At 39.6% G+C, this 21,851-nt stretch overlaps 1 protein-coding gene across 2 annotated transcripts in view; it reads right to left on the bottom strand.

Moving 5' to 3' along the window:
- The window catches only part of KHDRBS2 (KH RNA binding domain containing, signal transduction associated 2), a 515,090-nt gene that overhangs the window by 238,428 nt on the left and 254,811 nt on the right, over positions 1 to 21,851 (bottom strand). For both annotated transcript variants that reach the window (XR_007137030.1, XM_047796004.1), the window contains exon 4: positions 6,066 to 6,212. Coding sequence is in view for 1 of the 2 variants with exons in the window: in XM_047796004.1 (XP_047651960.1) it covers positions 6,066 to 6,212 (147 nt within the window). In the remaining variant the exon portion in view is untranslated. The remainder of the gene's footprint in view (positions 1 to 6,065; positions 6,213 to 21,851) is intronic.

Consider the following 21,851-nt stretch of genomic DNA (forward strand, 5'->3'; position numbering starts at 1 on the left):
CACAGAGTTACAGCAATACAGGAAACATTTCTGTGCAAATGATAATTACACAAATCCATGGTTTTGAGCTTCGTGCTCTTAGCTACCACACTATTAGACTATGGTTAATTATGGGAAAGAAAAGGGAATTCACTGGTTTGGAAGATAGAAATCTGAGGAAACGCTTGGCAGCATTTTAACAACGACCACAACAATGAAGGAATAGCATCCGAGCTGTGGGTTCTGTTTCCCCCTCTGCGTTGAATGCTGTTGTTTTATTCCATTATTGATCATTATCATTCTATTGCCTGCAGGAGATTGTTGCCTTACATAGTGAACTCCTGCCATCAGCCAGACAAAACGTATCTGCCATTTCCCACCTTGTGGTTGCAAAGCAATGTTGCTTTTGCTGGTTGGTAGGGTTTTTTTTTTTTTTTGTCTTTTTAGGGCTGCACCTTCGGCATATGGAAGTTCCTGGGCCAGGGGTTGAATCAGAGCTGCAGTGCCCAGCCTACACAGCAGCAATGCGGGATCCAAGTTGTGTCTTCAAACTATACCAGAGCTCACAGCAACACTGGATCCTTAACCTGCTGAGCAAGGCTAGAGATCCAACCCTCATCCCCATGCATACTAACTGGATTCATTAACCGCTGAGCCATGACAGGAACTCCCTGGCTGGTAGGTTTTTATTTAATACATTGTTTTCCTTCTATATCCACCTGCATAGAAGACTCTGACCAAATTTTCACTTTTACCAAATTATAGCACGGATGTCTATACATTTCCACTACATCTATATCTAAACATTCTTATGTTTATCATCTTCCAAATCATTATAAATTTTGTTCAGTGTGTAAAAGCCAAGATGCTTTTCCATCTCCTAGACTGAAAATATCCTGCTTTTCTTTCCTATCTTGCTTATATCTACCTGCTTTCCTATATGACTGCTGCTGGCAATCAGTGTCATTTCCCCAATTTGGAGCTGGGCTGATAGTCTTTGAAGGTCAGAAAGCAAGAATGTCCTCTATTTGCTCTCGCCATAAGGAGGAAAAGAGCTGCTTCTCCTCCGGAGTCACACTCGTGGTAGGTTTTCTATATAGGTTTCCAGTATTTCAAACTTGAAATGATATAATATGCCCATTTGGAAAATCAAACCTGTCTCGCAGACATATAGCCAATCTAATGCAAGAAAGACATAATCTGGAATGATCCATTTGTTTCTGTGATGAATTGACTTAAAGTCATACCTCTGAGACTGTATGAGGATAAGAAAGGACACACGCAGATATAAAACTTCACATAAATGTAAAAGTTGTGTGCGTGTTGATGCCACATTTGGGTGTTACCATAGATAACATAAACATGCCTCAGGCTGTATATTTTCCCCTCTCACACTCAGGAGGAACTAAACATGAGGAATTGGGACTGTCTCTCTGGATTTGCTTGTTTTCTACAGGACAGTATTTTTTTTTTTTTTTTATGATCTGAGACACACACACACACACACACACACACACACACTCCTTTTCTTTAAATGATACAAACCTCATTGGAGATCTAACTCAGACATGACAAGTACTATGTTTCACACTCGGCCAACTCTGATAACACCACAGCGCTGTGTACACACTGCACTGGGAAAGACGGAGGCTACGACAGCCTTGGTAGAAATAAGTGTTGTGATCTCTTAATTCTGTCAATAACTAACTCTTGAGGAATTAACAAAGTTATCTCTGACCTAAATCTCATTTCTTGTTTTAATCCCTCCATTCACTTTTTTTTAACTAAAGGATGCATAAATTCACATTTAATAGGCAGAAAATTGATGACGGCTTCATAAGATCTGATTAGGAGAATTGTTTGTTTCTTAGGAGGGCACTTGCGGCATATGGAGGTGCCCAGGCTAGGGGTCTAATCAGAGCTACAACTGCCGGCCACACCACAGTCACAGCAACACCAGATCTGAGCCTGAGCCGTGTCTGTGATCTACACCACAGCTCAAGGCAACGTCGGATCCTTAACCCACTGAGCAAGGTCAGGGATTGAACCCACAACCTCATGGTTACTAGTTGGATGTGTTTCCACTGCACCATGACAGGAACTCCAGATGGTATATTTTGTTTTAATCATGAGGGAATTATTAAGTATTAGTAAAACTTAATAATTCAATTTAATTGAAGGTGAGAATCAGTCAGTTTAGGGAAATTCAATAGAGTGCCATTATTTTGAGACAATCTGGTGACTAGGGTTGGAAAAAGGGAAATGGTATTCAGGCTTCCAGGGGGTCCAATTCACAAACTATGTGTGATGTTGCCCCACATTGTGCAGGGGCTAATCTGCACGGCCCTAGGCGGCAGGCCTAGTGCCTAGACTGTAAAAGAGTGTTACAAAATATAATAATGATGATACTTGTTTGTCCCTTTATAGCTTGTAAAGGGAAGAGATGGGCCTTAACCTTACTGAAATGTCTATTACTTTAGGATTTTATATCCTTTTTGTCATTATTTGTAACATAATGTATTTAATTCTCATTATTTGTAACATAATGTATTTAATTCTCCTCATCTATATTTGCAAGGCAAATCAGCAAATATAAGGAAAACTTTCAAAACAGCACCTTCTCAAAGAATTAGAGACTGAACATTAGTAAGGTTCAATTTATCGAAGTCTTATTAACATAACCCCTACTTGTTTTGAGGAGACTGAATGGAAAGCACCAAGCTGGAAATTTTTTCCATAATAATCATTTTGCCTTTTACAAGTCACTTAAAGCACTAAAACTGTGCCGTCTTCCACCATCTGGTATCATTCAGACCTTTCATAAGGAGCAAATGGTCTACAGTCGGTCGCCTTAGATGATTACAGCCTGTTGGAGAGAAGGTGGATACACAGAGGAAGGTGAAAGTTCCAACCATGGAGAGATGCTCAATTTGACATTAGCTTTCTATGTGGGTCTAGCTTGCCTCTTACTGGCTGTAAGACTTCACCTGCAATGTTTGTAAATGTTAATGTCCTGACATGTTAGCATTTCTCTGGTCTTTAATATAAATGTCAAAGGAATCCTGAATGACCAAGTGATTTCATGATATCTTTAAAAAAAATTTTCAGGGAGTTCCTGTCGTGACGCAGTGGTTAATGAATCCGACTAGGAACCATGAGGTTGCGGGTTCAGTCCCTGCCCTTGCTCAGTGGGTTGACGATCCGGCGTTGCCGTGAGCTGTGGTGTAGGTTGCAGACGCGGCTCGGATCCCGTGTTGCTGTGGCTCTGGTGTAGGCCGGTGGCTACAGCTCTGATTCGACCCCTGGCCTGGGAACCTCCATATGCCGTGGGAGCGGCCCAAAGAAATAGCAAAAAGACAAAAAAAAAGAAAAATTTTTTTCAGTTAATTTTTGCCCTTGTAGTTCTGGTGATGAATGAAGTAGGCAGCTGCTATCCTTTGGTTGGTGCTGAGGCGAGCAAGGCAAATGGGAAAGAGTTACCAAGTAGAACGACTCTCATTGATTAGCAGAATTTGCTCATTCAACATTGAGAGATATCAGAATATTTATCTGTTAAGAGCTTATTCATTCATAGAAAAAAAAATTTAATAAGTGCTTCCTGTGTGCCTGACATAGTTCAAAGTGGGAAAAAAGGCAGTGGAATGAGACAATAATCCCCATCCTTGTGACATCTATTATTTTAGCAGAGAAAGCAACGATACACAAATAAGTGAATATATATGAAGTTGTGAAGTTGTTAAGAGCTCTGAGGAAGCTAAGTAAGTGAAGAGAGGAAAAAGGTCTGCGGACAAGGGGACAAGGAATCATGGTGTTCACTCTGGTGACCTGTGCTGCTGTGAGCGAAATTTAAAAGGACCACACCACACAGAGAGGCCACTTCAGACTGCCTGGTGCGGGAAGACTCTCCTGCAGTGCTACGTGTGGGCTGAGAGCTGAGTGACAAGGGAATGGCCTGTGGCACAGTTTGGGGGAGAGGCTTCAAAAGTCCTTAGTGAAGGGTGAACCTGGGATGTGGGGCTGCACAGGGAGGGGACAGCTGGGGCAGAGGTAACCGGAGGGGCTGCAGGAGCAGGTCATGCCAGCCAGAGTGGGGGTTTCAGTCTTCATCTGGATCTTTATAGGGAGAGCACCCTGGAGAGTTTCCCAGACCTCACCAGGTGGCTATGAACCCTCTGCATCATGCCCAGTGCCAATTAATGAGCCAGTCCCTCAATCAGACTATCAAACACGGTGCCAGGCTGCCAGCCCTGTCTCGTGGAATATATATTTCATAAGGAAATGATTACAAGTATCAAGAGGTCTAAGAAGAAAGTGAGATATACTACTGGGATTTATAATAAAGTAGGGTTAACCTAGCCTACAGCCTATGTCTCAAATCTGGGTAGCAATGAAATAGGGTTTTCTCTTATACAGTTCACCTCCATCATTCCAAGATGGTTTTTATCTACTTGTAATAATAAAAAAGATTTAAAACATCAATTTATATAGTGCTTTACAATTTTCTATGTCTTTTTATATGCATTACCCCATTTAATAGTCGCAATAACTATGACAGAAGCCCTTCAGTTATTATTATCTCCTTAGCTTCTTTGTAAAGATGAATCAGCTAATTTTTTTTTTTAATTGGCTGCACTGGCAGCATGCACAAGTTCCTGGGCCAGGGATGGAAGCTGCCACAGCAGCAACCTGTGGCACAGCAGTGACCCCAGCAGATCCTTAACCCACTGAGCCACCAGGGAATCCAGCTGAAGTTCTGAGAATTTAACTGACTTGTCTACAGGCACAAAATGAGTTACTAGTCTAGACGGTGTAGCCTTTTCCTATAACACCTATATCACCAGAGGTCTGGTCTGAGCTAAATACAGTACAAATGTGTAGCCAACAGCACCAACATGTAGAGAACACAGGATCTTCATTCTTAAGAAATACGGGGTCTATATAGAGAGGTATTCAAACTATACTAGATAATAAGGTGTGCAGATAAAGTTATGGAATAATCAGAGCAGTATGGGGTTATTCTATAACCTTTTCCTGACAGAAGAATTTTAAACTGGGCCTACACATAGATTATGTTGTTTGATTTTGACACTTTTCCATTCTGAAATTCTGTTTTTTTCGTTTATTTTCCCATTCTCAAATCACGGGCCAACCAATGAACTGTAAGATTCACGATTTCCTCTGAGCTCATTAATTAGTTTAGAAAACTGCGGTGTTTCTTCATCACACGGATTAAGCTTAGCTATTCTCTTTCTCTGCTGAGGACCTGGTCTGCCAGAGCACTCCCAAAAACCATACTCAGCATTCTCTTCCAATTATCTTATTCCCAGCTCTAAGCCTGGTGCCAAGATTTCTATTTAAACAACCTCTTCCTAGAATGCGAAATTGTCAACCTTTAGGAAAGCTTCGTTCTTCTATTTCTTAGAAAATCAGTAGAGAATTCTATTCAGTGTGCATCCTTGAATTTGCTGCCTTACTAAATGAACATTCTCTGCTTCTCTCATTTAGCACAATGAGTTCATTTTTCCATTTTTTTGCATGACGTCAACAAATGTCCAATTCTATTAATATTGGCATTTTACATTATATTTTATAATGAGCCAGCACCTGGCATACTATGACATAAAAGCACATTTGATAGTTCCAAACAACACATCATCTTGTTACAAATATTACACATCGAATCTCTTTCCCCTCCCACTGTACCTGAAAATATTTCTCTATTTATTGAAAATTATGAATAATATGTGTCAACTACCAAGTCATTAGACACAAGAGAAAGGTACACAACTTCAGTTACGTATTTGTGTTTATGTGTTAACTCTCTTATTCTTACTCTTCATGGCCATTAACAGCGCAGGGCACAGAATGCAGTCGAGACAAATACTGCTGCCAAACCATCATTATGTGGCAACACGTCAGGTCCTGTGCTGAGTGTTTTGGTATTCTTTTTTATTTTTACCTTCATATCAACTCTATAAAGAAGTCTGCAGCATAAATTTCCTTCTAAAAAGTCAGTGAAGATCAAAGGCACATTTTATAATAGAAACTCATAAGAAACATCTTTGTAAAAAATGAAAAACACTTACAGGAACCAGGAATTTCTTAATCTCTTCCAGTGCATGACTCATACGTGAATAAGCTTCCCCAGGTGGAGCGAAAACTTCAATTAATACATGAAGTTCATCGCTCAAGTGGGCATATTTGGCTTCTCCACTCTTCCTTAGTTCTTCTTCCTGTTAAAGAGGTTATTTTTAGAAATACAAATCTACTCATTTTGCATTGATTTAACATTTACTGAAAAGATGACAAAAGGGCATAATCTAAGCAAATTTTCCCTAACTAGAAACCCTTTGGGAAATGAAAATCTGGTACAAGCCATTTAAAGATTTTTAAAATCATTTCTGAGTGTTTGAATGATTAAAAAAAAAAACTTGGCATAATTATCATCTACACCACATTTTAATCAGCTAAATGAAAATGCTAAGCCTGAAAAGAAGTTACAGAAATGCCATTAACTCTTCACTGTACACCACAGGAAGAAAAGGATTGTTTTTGTGCCTGATAAATAATCACCTGCAGACAAGCTCCAGGTGACCACTGTTCTTTAAGAAAACCAGGATCTTCTAGATACTTTTGGAGAAGTGGTGAAAGGTTACTTGTTCCTCATGAACATGAGCAGACCCAAGGCTTCCTTCCCAGCCAGATTCCCACTGGCCCAGATTCTCATCCGGCTTCTACCCAGCATCTCGCTATCCTTTGTCACCCCCCCCTGGTCAAGAGGGAGGAGCACATTAAAGGGTTGGTGGTTATGCATTCTGTTGGCCTTGATTCTGCATGAGTTACACACCTGTAGCTTAATTCGAAAACGGATTTCTCTTGGAGCAGATTCTGTCATCCTGCATCTAAGTTGTTACTGGTTAATTTAGTCTTCTGCAGAGCAAATCGGCACATGATCCATGTACTGTGCTAATGTGTGCTAGGTCTTTAACACATGTCATTGCTAAACTCACAACCACCTCACACAATATTCACATACTTCAGATTAGGAAATTGAGTTTAAAAGACTTTAGTGAACTTGAGCAAAATTGGGACTCAAGCTCAGTTTTCAACGAGATTTGCATTTTTTTAGGATTTCAAGGAAACAAAACGTGGTTAAAAATGTACTTAAAGAGGGAGTTTCCATTGTGGTTCGGTGGTAAAGAACCCGACTAGTATCCATGAGGATGTGGGTTCAACTCCTGGCCTCGCTCAGTGGGTTAAGGATCCAGCGTTGCTGTTAAGCTGTGGTGTAGGTCACGGATGCGGCTCAGGTCTGGTGTTGCTGTGGCATAGGCTGGCAGCTGAAGCTCCAATTTGACCCCTAGCCTGGAAACTTCCATATGCTATGGGTGTGGTCCTAAAAAAAGAACATAAATAATATTAATTATATTTTACCTTTCTTGACTCTTCTCCCCTCAAACTAGCAGTAAATTTCAAAGGATAGAACTTTAAGAAACATTTTTTTTTAGTTGTACGTGTGGGATAAATTGGAAAAGCGATATGAATACACCTAAACTAGATAAACAAAAGCAAATTTGCTATTGATTTCATATGAGGAACTGTATGACCCATGTTAACGGGTTTATCTGATTAAAAATGCCCATCATTTCCACGCATAATAGAGGTGGAAGCCACTTTCCTCAGAACCTTCACCTACTCAGATCTCTCTAACAGCAATACCTTTCAGCCTAGAAATTCACCTTCACTTCCCTAAGCATTGTTCTCTAACTAGGAGTTTTGACTTTTATTAAAAAGGTTTTTCTTAGTGCTCAATTCTCAGATAGGGGAAGCAGAGCTCGACTCAGCAAATCTGCACCTGTGGGTGGAGCTAACGTTCCTTCTTTCTTGCTTCTCCAGGGATGCAAGATGCCTTTCAACTCAGGCGTCTGCTTTGCTTACATGTAAGTGCTGAGGAATTTAAATCAGACGGTGCCAACACGCCTCAATACTCCCACAGCTGATTTTCTGCTAGTTAGAAGGGCTATCTGCTTGCCGCATTTCATAAGGTCCGCCACTGTGAGATGTAGCATTGAGATAAGAATTGTAACACTTATTTCAGCCTCTCAAAATAAGCCTGGTTAGATCTCTGCAGTAGAGCCGATAGGCTGATACTCATGAAGAAAAATGCAACTTTCTATTGAAAAAGACATTTCCCTCTTCCCCGATGTGCCCCCATCACTTTATAGAAACACATGAGGAATGAGGTCCTCAGAGATGAATCAACTTCCTGAGGGTCAAGTGTGCATCAAGATTCCAGCCAGGACTCAATAAAGTGGGTGAAAACACTGATAAGGATGTCAAAGAATGAAAGTTAGCACAGGGGACCCAATCGTGAGCTACCACTGGTTATTCTCAAAACTAGACTTTATATCTTCAAAGCTGTGCAGTGTTTGAACTTGCTCACTGAGATGACTTTTGGCAAGGCAACATTTCCCAAGCTTTACTTTCTGTGGGATTAATAGCACTTACCTTACAGAATTTTTGTAAGTTTTGAGAAAACCGAAGAACATTTTGTATACTAAAAAATGCTATGCAAATTTAATGTGATACTATTACTTCTAATTTCTCAAGCAGTATTTTAAAATAAGGTTTGCCCGTTTCAACAGAGAGACCGAAATCAGTGTTGCTCAAACAAGCCTCAGAGTGATTTCTGTCTCAGATAAGAGTCTAAGGCGATGTGCACGGGAGGGGCAGGTGGGTCTCCTCGCCCTTCTCCAGCCGCTAAGATGTTCTCATGTGTGTTGATGAAGGAGGCTAATCTTCACTTCTGGATTCCACTCCATGGAATAGAGAAAGAAAATTTGGACAGCAAAAAGCTGCCTTTCGAGGACGTGTACCAGAGCTTTCGCACATCATCTCTGCTGACATCACTTTGGCAAGAGTATAGTCACATGGTAGCCCTGGAGGCAGTGGATGCTATGACTGGTCACAGACTGAGAAGCCATGAGACCATCTAAATGCAGCAGGAAAGAGTGAGAATGGATTCTGGTTAATTACAAGCTGTCTATGCCGTTCAGTCCTCACTTAGGGCTGGTGAAAATGATACTTGATTATTACATCTAACTTTGGTGAACAGCTAGCAGAGTCATCTGCCACACTGTTCAGATTTTATTTTCAAAAGCAATACTATACACCCTAGTTGAATGTACAATATGAAGCTCTAAGTTTCATTTGAATAAATGAAGACATCACAGCCATCCTGAATAGCACAAGGGCCTGGACACCAGTGACTGTATTTATAGTAATTTAATAACTCTCTTGAGGTGTTTATTGAACAAGAGTTCAAGATATATTGGGGGAAAACATTTATCTTTGTAATAAATGAATTATCTAATAAGCTGACTATGAATCGGACAGTCGAGGTTTCATGTTTCTGCCCAGTTATATCGTGCATGTTTTATAGAAGGTTACATTGGAGAGCACAGGCACATAATAGCAGAAGAGTAAAGAAAAAGATTAAGGGAGTTCCCGTCATGGCTCAGTGGTTAACGAGTCTGACTAGGAACCATGAGGTTGCGGGTTCGATCCCTGCCCCTGCTCAGTGGGTTAAGGATCCGGCATTGCCGTGAGCTGTGGTGTAGGTTGCAGATGCGGCTCGGATCCCACATTGCTGTGGCTCTGGCGTAGGCCAGTGGCTACAGCTCCGATTTGAGCCCTAGCCTGGGAACCTCCATATGCCGCAGGAGCAGCCCTAGAAAAGGCAAAAAGACAAAAAAAAAAAAAAAAGATTAAGAAAATTACAAATGCTAGAAAAAACTCTTAGGTGTAAATTGAAATGAATAGTTCCAAAGTTAACACTAGGAACACCGAATCTCCATCTAGTAGAGACACAGAAAAGGGAACAGGGAATAAATCCACAGAATGTAAAATGCACAGAGCAGAAGGGGAATCTGCTTGACATTATTCAAAATTCCATTTAAAAGACACCACACTCAGTTGATATTCAATCTTCCACGTCAGAGATGTATGTATTCCACCGAACTTCAGATAACAATCGGTGTTCAGCTATTAAAAAGGAATCACAAGCTAATTATTTTAAGTAAAATTATTAGTTGCTAAACATTAGAGATTCTAAACAAGATCGTTAGTAACAAAGCTGGTTTTACACATCCCCAAACACTCTAACCCACTCTAACCCTAAGGTGAAATATAAGTAAAACATATCAGTTTTTATCAGTTCTTTTTTAGAGAATAGCATGGCATTAAATAGACTCCAATTTGAACTGCATTCATCTATTGTTAAAAGGATTTTAAAGGAAACTTTGTCTCAGGAACTATCATTTGTATTTTGTCTTCTACAAATGTTTCTGAGCTGGATATGATTTGACAACTAGGAAAATTTCCTCTAATTCAAAATAGCATGTTCAATGAAGAAAACTTGAAAATAAATCCCAACAATTAAATTTTTATTTTTAAATCAACAACCATACAATTCAAGATACACTGTTAGCATTTTCAGTATATTTTCTCCAAGTCTCTTTTTTACAACAGTACCCGTAATAGAATAGAAGTCATAATTTTGGTATTACTTCTTAGGTTACAGGTATGCAAAGTACTTTCCATGGATTATCTAATCTTATCTGCATAAATACACTTTTTTTTTTTCTTTTTTTGCCACCCAGCAGCATATGGAAGTTCCTGGGCCAGGAACTACAGTTGCAACCCGCACCACAACTGTGGCAACACCAGATCCTTAACCCACTGTGCCTGGTCTGGGATTGAACCTCCGTCCCAGTGCTCCAGAGACACTGCCAATCCCATTGCACCAGAGGGGGAACTCCTGCATAACTATACTTAGGCTCAGTAATGTTATTCCCCACATTTTACTGATGGCAGGGCTGTAGCACAGAGAGAAACTTGTCCAGAGTTACACAGACTATAAATCAGGGAACTGGGTTAGAACCCAGGTAATCTCAGACCAAGGTCTGGTTCTTAATCACCATGGCAGTGTTGCTTAAGTGTAGCTAACATTTTCAACATCCATATTCCCCATGGATATCTCCGGTTTCTAGAAGACACTACAATTTCCTGGTATCCCTTCTGAGTAGTGCTGTACCCTCCAGGGTATCCTATAGCAGGGTACGGGTCCTGACACACCAAGCATAAAAGCCCTGGATTTCCTATGCCTCACCAAAAGGTTCTGATCCCTTAGCAGCTGTGTGTCTATCAGGGCTGAGTGAAACTATTATTTTCAAGATTCTTAGTCATCTCCTACTTTATAAAGGGCAAAAAATGCTAGTGACCTCAGGGAGTTCCCGTCATGGCTCAGGGGAAACAAATCTGACAGATATCCATGAGGACATAGGTTCGATCCCTGGCCTCCCTCAGTGGGTTTAAAGATCCAGCGTTGCTGTGAGCTATGGTGTAGGCTGGTGGCTACAGCTCTGATTCAAACCCTAGCTTGGGAACCTCCATATGCTGTGGGTGTGGCCCTGATAAGAAAAGAAAATGCTAGTGATCTCACACCACACTGTTTATCCTTAACTCTGTGTTTGTAGCCATCAGCTCCAAAAAGGGAATTCGTCCAAAGTTTTTTTTTTGAGGGGGAGGGCTGAACCTGTGGCATATGGAGGTTCCCAGGCTAGGGGTCCAATCTGAGCTATGGCTGCCAGCCTACGCCAGAGCCACAGCAATGTGGGATCTGAGCATGTCTGTGGCCTACACCACAGCTCACGGCAACGCTGAATCCTTAAACAAGGCCAAGAATTGAACCCACGTCCTCATGGATACTAGTTGGACTCATTACCACTGAGCCACAATGCGAACGTCCCAAAGTTTTAAGGTCAAGCCCAGAATGGTTTATACAATTTCCCATGGATATTTATGTTGTATTCCTAAAAAAGATGTGCTTCATGACTGATAGTTTTCTTTTTTCTGGAACAACTTGTCCAACAGTAAGGACAGGATGGTTAGCACCTCCCAGACCCTGATCTTATTCTGGGGTAGGAACTCAAGTCAGCTTGCACCTGGTATTTCATCTTAGTTCAGATGATTCAAGGCAATTCCCCCAAATAAGACACAGGATTTGAGGGCCTCTTGTGCCATGGCGAAGCCATTTGGTTCCTGAATTTGCCAACTGCAAATTTTAATATAAAACTCAAAATTTCTTAAAGCACCCTATGAGATCCACTCTTCAAAATCATTTATGAGTGACACTGATTTCATTAAAAATAGCAGAAGGGCACAAAGCAAAGAGGTCACATGGATAATCTCATTAGAGACAACTCAAAAAAAGCTTCCTCTTGTCCCAAGCCCTTCCCTGCTTCATTACACAATTTTAATTTTTCTCTTCTGTCTCTAATTTTTGTTAATACTCTCTCCTCCCACTTGGAATTTCCTAGGGAATATCATGTCATTTTCACCTCTATTAAACAGAGTAATTTAGTTGCTGAGTACTAATTCCCAAGCTTATATAGCCAGCTCCTTATGGAGCTCCATGAAATAAAAGGGACAGCAGCCCTGCTAGCCTTAGAAGCCACTGTGCAATCATTATTTGCTACTTAGAACCATCCTTTAGAATCACACAAATACAAACACACACACACACACAAACACACACAAAGACTTTAAAGTGCTTTTTAAAATGGAATTCTATTGAAGGAAAGTGTTTACATTTTGTCAAATTAAGACAAATAGTCATCTATTCTGGGCAATTTTTTTTTAGAATGTGTTATAAATGGTTCACAATATGACATAGACCATGTATTTCTCCTTTGTGCTAATCCAGATTTTGGTATTTCGTCCTCCCAGAGTCTCCCGAAAGGCATTCCATCACCAACACCATCAGCAGAGAGAACACCTGAGTATCAGAGTGGATGTCTTTCTCACCATTTTTTTAATTGAAGTACAGTTGATTGATAATGTTTTATGAGTTTCAGGTATACCATATAGTGATTTAATGTTTTTTTTAGATTATACTCCATTTAAAGTTATTACAGAATAATGGCTCTATACCCCTGTGTGGTACACAATATCCTCATTGCTTATCTGTTTTATACATAGTAGTTTGTGTCTCTTAATCGAATATCCTATCTCACCTCTCCAGCCTCTGCCTCTCCCCCAATTTTAACTACTAGTTTAGTCTCTATGACTGTATATTTCTGTATACATTTGTTTCGTTGTTTAGATTCCATATGAGTAATAACATACAATATTTGTCTTCCTCCATCTGACTTATCTCACTAAGAATAATATTCTCTAGGTCCACCCACACTGTTGCAAAAAGCAGAGTTTCACTATGGCCATGAAATATTCCACTATATATACCACAACTTCTTTAGCCATTCATCTCTTAATTGACACTGAGGTTGCTTCCAGGTCTTGGCGATTGTAAATAATACTGCTTTGAACATTGGGTACATGTATCTTTTAAATTAGTGTTTTCGTTGGATATATTTCCAGTAGTGGCAATGCTACAACATATGGTAGTTCTATTTTTAACTTCTGAGGAACCTCCATACTATTTTGCATATCAGCTGCATCAATTTAAAATCACACCAGCAGTGTACAAGGGTCCCATTTCGTCCACCTCCTTGCCAGCATTTGTTATTTGTTGACTTTTTGATGATGGCTACACTGACAGCTGTGAGGTGATACCTCATGGTGGTTTTGATTTGAATTTCTTTGATGATTAGTGATGTTGCACATTCTTTAATGTGCCTATTGCCCATCTGTGTATATCCTAAGAAAAATTGTCTATTCAGATCTTCTGCCCATTTTTAATTGGGTTCTTTGGAATTTTTTTTTTTTAATGTATTGAGTTGCATTACCTATGTATAAATTTTGGATGTTAACTCCTCAGCAGTTATATAATTTGTAAACATTCCCCCCCTTCATTAGACTGCTTTTCAATTGTCAGTGGTTTCCTGTGCAGTACAAAAGATTTAAGTTTGATTAGGTCCCATCTGTTTATTTTTGCTTTTATTTCTTTTGCCTTAGGAGACAAATCTAACAAAATATTGCTACAATTTGTCAAAGCAAGTTCTTCCTATGTTCTTGTCTGGGAGTTTTATGGATTCTACTCCTATATTTAGGTCTTTAGTCCATTTTGAGTTTATTTTTACATTTGATTGAGGAAAGGTCCAAAACTCATCTTTTTATATGTAGCTGTCCAACTTTCCCAGCACCACATATTGAAGAGACTGTCTTTTCTCCGTTGTATATTCTTGCCTCCTTTGTTGTAAGTTAATTGACCATAAGTATGTGGGTTTATTTCCGGGCTGTTTATTCTATTCCACTGACCTATATGTCTGGTTTTGTGCCAGAACTATTCTGTTGTGGCTGCTATAGTTTTATAAGCATAATCTGAAGTCAGGAAGCACAATATCTCCAGCTTGTCCATTTTTTTCCTCAAGATTTCTATGTTATTTGGTTTTATGGTTCCATATAAATTTTAGGATTTTTTTGTGAAAAATATCATGGGTATTTTGTCAGGATTTCATGAAATCTGTAGATTGCTTTGAGTAGTACGGACATTTATGACTATTCTTCTGATCTAAGAACATGGGGTATCTTTCCATTTCTTTGTACCATTTTAAAATTCCTTCATGACTGTTTTATAATTTTCAGAGTGTAAGTATTTCACCTCCTTGATTAAGTTTATTCTGAGGTATTTTATTCTTTTTGGTGTGATTATAAATGGGATTGTTTCTGCAATTTCTCTTTCTGAGAGTTCATTTTTACTGTACAGAAAAGTAACCAATTTGTGATTATCACTATTTTATCCTGCAACTTTATGGGATTTATTTATTATTTCTAATAGTATTTTGGTGGAGCCTTTAGAGTTTTCAATATATAGCATCATGTGCCAATACTGGTACATACAAGTGGCCAGAGTGGGCATCCTTGTTTCGTTCCTGATTTTAGAGGAAAAGCTTTCAGCTTTCCACCATCGAATATGATGGTCAAAAATGGTCTTTATGATGTTGAGCTATGTCCCCTCTCTACCAACTTTGATGACAATTTTGTTGTACGGCAGTCTCCCTGCCAGTTTTCAGTGAGAACTGGTCCACAGGAGCTCATCCAGGAGGTAGCTCTGTGTCCTCCTTCTCCATTGTCTTGATCTGACTCCTCCCACTCATCAGTGTTTAAACACCTATGTGTCCATCTTACTGGATACATAATACATGGTGCTATATACATGTTGTCTTTTCTTAAATAGCTAATTACAGGAGAAATCATCTTTACTCTCATCCACTTAACTGACTCACTAGAGTTACCAAATATTTACTCTCAGATAAAACATTTAAGGTAATGTTCAAAGCAACTTGACTATTCAAGCTGTCACCACCTAAATATTGTAAACTAGGACTCAGTGGCGTTTGCTCCCAAAGTTGTTTATACCTGCTATAATTGCTATTGTTACTGCACTTTATTATATTTTTATAATTCTCCTCAAAACCTTTTGTAATTATGAAAAAACTTCCAGATCAAAAACATGTAGGTTAAGAGATTTTACTGTATCATAATTTGCTCATGTAATTACATTATTTCATTTAAAAATAATTTTTATTCTAGATTATTTATAGCATCATTATTCTATTTATGATTTATCTTTATACATGTCTTTTCAAAATTTTCTCTTTACCCCAACTATTCTATATATACAAGTATATATGATAGGACATGTAGAAGATACTCAATAAATTATTGATGAATGAATTATTTAAGGGTGAAAGATATGTTGCTTATGACATCACACCATATTTTTACTGTCATGCTCAGCCATATATAGTCCTAGGACTTTGGAATGGGATAAGTTAATATGATTTTCTTTTTAGCTTAAAAAATGTCTCCAAATTATTATTACATTATATATGTCTGTTATTAAGAATAACAGGCAATGTATAGATCATATGTATATATATTCGTATTCAGTGATAATTGATTTTGTGGTCAAAAAATTATGTTATTACAGTTTGCACCACATCCTGTATTTGTTCTGATTCTAAGCACAAAACAGTCTGTATAAGTAAAACCACAGAAGATTGCAACTCAAAAGAGAATTGTGGAGCTGCTCATAAACAAGGTAGAAGAAGCAACCTTTCTGACAATGGCTCCTCCTATCGAGTCCCTCCTATGGCTTATAACCTTATTGGAAAATGAAATTAGCAGTTGCATTAGTTCTTATTAGGCTATCCCAATTTCAGGAGAATCAGTAATTGTATAAATACAGTGCTTATTCTTTGTGCCTAGGGCTCAACCTAAGCAACCTTTGGAGTGGAGTCCAGACAACAACTGCTATCATCTTAGAGACTGAAGTATGTTTTGTATTACTCTCTGTGTACAGGAACAAATACTTCTTCTTTTTTTTTTTTTTTTGTCTTTTTGTCTCTTTAGGGCCACACTGGCGGCATATGGAGGTTCCCAGCCGAGGGGTTGAACTGGAGCTGTAGCTGCTGGCCTACACCACAGGCCACAGCAACGCCGGATCCACGCCGTGTCTGCGACTTACACCACAGCTCATGGCAATGCCAGATCCTTAACCCACCGAACAAGGCCAGAGATCAAACCTGCATCCTCATGGATGCTAGTCAGGTTCGTTAACTGCTGAGCCACAACGGGAACTCCTAGGAACAAATATTTTAAAAATACTATGAACAAATGCCAATCAGTGCTTCCCTATACAAACTATTTTCTTCTTTTTTAGGGCCACATTCACAGCATATGGAATATCCTGTGACAGGGATTGAATCTGAGCCACAGCTGTGACCTAAGCTGCAGCGTGGCAACACTAGATCGTTTAACACACTGGGCACGGCCAGGGATTGAACTCATGGCTCCACAGTGACTTGAGTCACTGCAGGCAAGTTCTTAACCCACTGTTCCACAGTGGGAACTCCTTGTGTACATGCTTTTGAAGGCCTGGGCCCAGAAAAGAACCTTGGACTAGGAGGTAGATGGTGCTGAGTGTAACTTCTCTTCCAGACATGGCTCCACTACTAATGCAAACGTCAGCACAGAGTTTACTCTTGCCCTCAGCTTCTTCATATGCAATTGGGCAGAAGGTTATTAAAGAGCTTACTTTCAAATGGTGCTATGTGGAGCCACTAGGATTCCAGAAAGGTGCCTTAAGAACCACCTTGGACCTCCTGCATCCCATTCAACCACAACAGCTCAACTTAGACCTCCCTACGCACAGAAATTCCAGGTAAGAGAATGTTCCACAAGCTCAGCAAACTAAAAACAGGCAATATTAGATGTAGCACCATGTGAAGTTTTAAAATGTCATGCTCACCAGGTGACTTCCCTCACCCTGCCAGTTAGAACTTGAGTATTAGAAAATGCTATTTTCCAGATAGAACGTCTTCTAAGATATATTCCTAAGAAAAATCAAATGTCAAAATGACAACCGGTCATATGAATCTCTGAGCACTTACAATGAAGTTACTACTGAGTATTTTATACATATTATGTCTTTTAATATTCATAGACTCTGGAGTTCCCGTCATGGCACAGTGGAAATGAATCCGACTAGGAATCATGAGGTTGTGGGTTCGATCCTTCACCTCAATCAGTGGGTTAAGGATCGAAGTCACTGTGAGCTGTGGTGTAGGTTCACAGGCTCAGCTCAGATGTGGCGTTGCTGTGACTGTGGCATAGGTTGGCAGCTGCAGCTCCAATTAGGCCCCTAGCCTGGGATCCTCCATATGCAGCGGATACGGCCCTAAAAAACCAACAAAACAAAACAAAAATTCATAGATCCCTTAGGTAGATGTTGGAAGCAGCAGAGAATGAAAAATAATTCTGGAGTCAGAGAAACCTAGATTTAAATGAACGTCTCTGAAAATGATTATCTATGATACTTGAAGAAAGTTACTCATTTTTTTTGAGATTTAGTTCCTTAATCTACAAAATAAAAAGTAAACTCTAGATCTTTCATGTGAAGATTAAATGAGGTAGTGTATATAAATCATGCCTTCGGGGTGCAGCACATTAAAAACACTCAGAAAAAGTTAAAGGTTTTCTCTCAGAGGAGATAAGGAACTTGGTTGAGGTTAAGTAAGAGATTTGAGTTTGCTGTGCCGACTCTGAAGCCACACTCTTATGTTAATGGCTATTTGTGGTGAACATTCAATTCTTTTTAAAAAATAGAATAAGATTTTCAAATTACGAGTTGCTTTGATGTAACCAAGAGTGCATCAGTTCAGGGCTGGTTTACTTAATAAGTTAATTTAAATGTACAACTTTAAGAGAAAATATATTTGAAAATCACTCTAAGCCAAAGAACTCCTGTGTTTTAGAATAAAGAAAAATTAAAATCAACTTGTGTACTTTCTTGAATTTTAATTTTCCAATGAATCATAAGTTTATTGTCTACAGTATGTCAAATGGACCACACAAGCATGAAAGGCCACGTCATATTAGCTTTAACAGCCCAGGCTCTGGTCACAGTATCCAGGGAATAATCTCTGCTCTTCTACTCAATAGTGTGTCACTTTGGGCTAGTGACCTCATTATTTCAGGCCTCTAATTCTTCACCCGTGAAATTATTATAATAACAATAACAGCACTAATCAAACATGACTATTGCTAAATATTATTATGCTAAATACCTAAGGTTCAAAATAACATAAAAATTAAATAGGAACTAAAAAAGTTAATGTAGTCAAAGATCCCAATTATTCTCCCAACAGTCGCTCTTCCAGTGACAAGAGTGAGCTAAATAATAATTTTAAAATGCTGAAAATATATGGCACAGAGTACATGCAAGTTTTATACTTTGGTTTTTACTTTAGCAATTATTCTTGTCGTATTTTATCCTCAGAATTATAATTTACTAGAGTGCTTTTTGCAGCTTTTTTCTTCCTAATGCCCCAGGGAGCTTTCTTTTAGCATAAATTGTCTTCCGAAATAAATAAGTCTATTGTCTGCACAGCTTTCACCATCAAGGAATTCAAACAAACACACATTTATTATTTATACACCTTGGCCTGAATGGGATTTACCTGACTCACCAAGTGAAAAGCATTTTTAAATATACATATGTGGGGATTCTTTTTATGTACATATCATTTGTCCAAAATCGATCCTCACAAAGGGTTCTTGTACAAAGGCACATTCAGTAGTAGGTGGTAGAGAAGCAACGGCTGGAACCTACAGAGAACTCAGCCTCCTGCCACCCTCACTTACAAACCGTGCTCTCCCGCTGAGTGGGCAAGAATTCTCCCAGGTTACAGTTTCCACATCCAAAACGGTCAGCTCTGGAGCGGAATCGTTTCAGAGCTGCACGCCCATCCTAACACCATCTAGATTCATGATGGCTAAATGCCCAGAAGCATCAATGGGACCACAGATACCACTTTAAAAATCAGGTCAGGATTTTGAAAGCAGAGAGGCAGATTGTGCCCAGCCGAAATACTTTATGTTTGAATTTTGAGGTTGAGAGTTTACTGCAGGGTATGCCTCACAATCGAGGACAATCACATCATGTATTCCACGTAACATCAAGGATGGTCTGACTTTTCAAACTTGGAAGAAGGTATTGTCTAAATCAGTGACGAGGATGTCAACACGATGAAAGGGTTATTGCAAGAGAAAAAATACCATCAGTCTTGACGGAATGAAACCTACAGGAAGATCTGATCATAGCTCACTCTCCTGAATTTATAATTGAAACCAATTTATGAACTAAGGTGTTCACAAAGATTTATTTTGTGGGACTAGAACAATCTGGGGACACGATTACCTAAATATGTTTCTCAAGCATCTTTTTCAAATCCAGCTGAATGTAAAAGGGTTCTGTTTGAATTCGGTAGAGGAAACGGTCGTGGGATGTGAAAGTGCTTGTAGGACAGTGCTGGAGCCCCTGGTGAGACAGAAAGAGGGCAGTGGGTCCTGGGCAGAGCCTGGCATCAGAGATCTAGACTTCGCAGGGGAAGGTCCTGTGGGCATAATGATTCTCCCCAATCTCAGAAGCTGAGCAGAAACCAAGAGGTAGGTTCAGCATGCTTTGCTTTGAGGCTGGAAGAAGTCAGGGCTCAACAGCCCACAGGGACAGAATCCCTCCAAATCCAACTCACTATATTTAAGAGGTTCTGTCACTATCTGATTTTGACAATCATCTCTAAGCTGACAAATAAAAATAATGTATAATACTCTAAGCTTAGACAGGAAGAGCAGACAGAACATCTGAACACATGCCATCTCAACACAAGTCAGCCAAATTGCAGGAAGGGAAAGATGAACACTTGAAGAGACACATTTCAGTAAAATGCAGGTACAAACATTTTATGGATTTAAAAGACTTGATTTCCAAGGTAAAAACAAATACAAAATAAAAACAAGAGGCTTAATTCTTGAGGAGATAAAATGCAGGTACAAACATTTTATGGATTTAAAAGACTTGATTCCCAAGGTAAAAACAAATACAAAATAAAAACAAGAGGCTTAATTCTTCCTGTTGAAAATAAAGGTAGAGATTTCCCCCAGTCCTTATCTCAGAGTATTTACTTTAGAAAAATCTGTGCTTGTCAGCATTTTCTCCTCCCTTTGAAATGTATGCAAATCTTTTGGAAGATATAAGAGAGGCCTTTTGTCAGCTTGAAGACCCAGGAACACCTTTTTTTTTTTTTTTGGTCTTTTTAGGGCCAGGGCCACACCCTTGGCATATGGAGGTTCCCAAGCTAGGGGTTGAATCAGAGCTGTATTCACCACAGCTCAAGGCAATGCCTGATCCTTAACCAAGTGAGTGAGGCCAGGGGTTGAACCTGCGTCCTCACAGGTGCTAGTCAGGCTTGTTTCCAGTGAGCCATGATGGGAACTCCCCCAGGAACATCTTTCTCAAGGTTGTGAAATACAAGCATCAAGATGGATAACACCCCCACCTCCCAGCTTCTGCGGGAGGGTGGAGTCTAACTTTGGTAGGGGTCTTGCTCCAAGCTGCCAAACTACCTCTTGTCATAAAGATATGAGCAGTTTGTTTTTCCTTGGTCAAAGCCAATTAGCTAGCCAAAAACCAAGTAAAGTTAGGATGAACTCTGTGTGACAATTTGTGCTGTCAAGACCTCTTACGTGAGGCTTATTTACTGTTTACATTGAGAACAAGTATCTGCTTAACTATGAAAGAGTGAGATTTCTTCCTGTCTGATCCTCTCTCAGTGAATGGCCTATGATGCCCATCATATTCAGATTTCATGCTTCTTCAACAAGAAACCTGTCTTCTTTCTCTAGAAAATTATTCTTTTTCATAGAAAGGCACTGGGGCTGGGAGAAGATCCTGTTGCTCATTATATTCCCCTAATACTCTTTGTAACAGATGCTGTTGATACTCTGCCCAAATCCCCTTGCTTTATCATCTTCATGCAACCAGCATCTATTCATCTTTTTGCCAGAGGCTTGGTCTAGGACGAGGGTTAGTCAACATGTGCCTGGGCTTATGAGCACCCCAGCCGGCTCAGCCCTTGGATGGGTTGACATGCATGCGCTCCTTTCTTAAAGGACCCCATGAGTTCAGCTGCTTAAGTTCAACTGATAATCTTCTGCTGCAGCAAATGCAGCTTGTTAGTGGCTCTTAAGCAAGTGTTCTGTGCATAAGCAGAGCTATGCCTTTAACTTGTTCGAGGATGGACCTCACAGGGGCCTCCTTCATGTTCTCCTTGCACTTCCTGGCTCCTCTACCAGGGTTTCCAGAGATCTCCTTCCAGATAAACCTCACAGAAGTCAGTCTTGCCGCATCGTCCTATTCCAGGGGAACTCAAGTGAAAACAATTCATTAGATCGAATCAAGGAGAGGATGATTGAAATCAGAACTTTTGTACAGAAAGATGAAATGCAAAGAAAAGTACACAAATAGATAAAGATCATGCAGGAAATATAGAGGGTGGAGGACAGAG

The sequence above is a fragment of the Phacochoerus africanus genome, chromosome 9, assembly GCF_016906955.1.
Source record: "Phacochoerus africanus isolate WHEZ1 chromosome 9, ROS_Pafr_v1, whole genome shotgun sequence".
Lineage (NCBI taxonomy): Eukaryota > Metazoa > Chordata > Mammalia > Artiodactyla > Suidae > Phacochoerus > Phacochoerus africanus.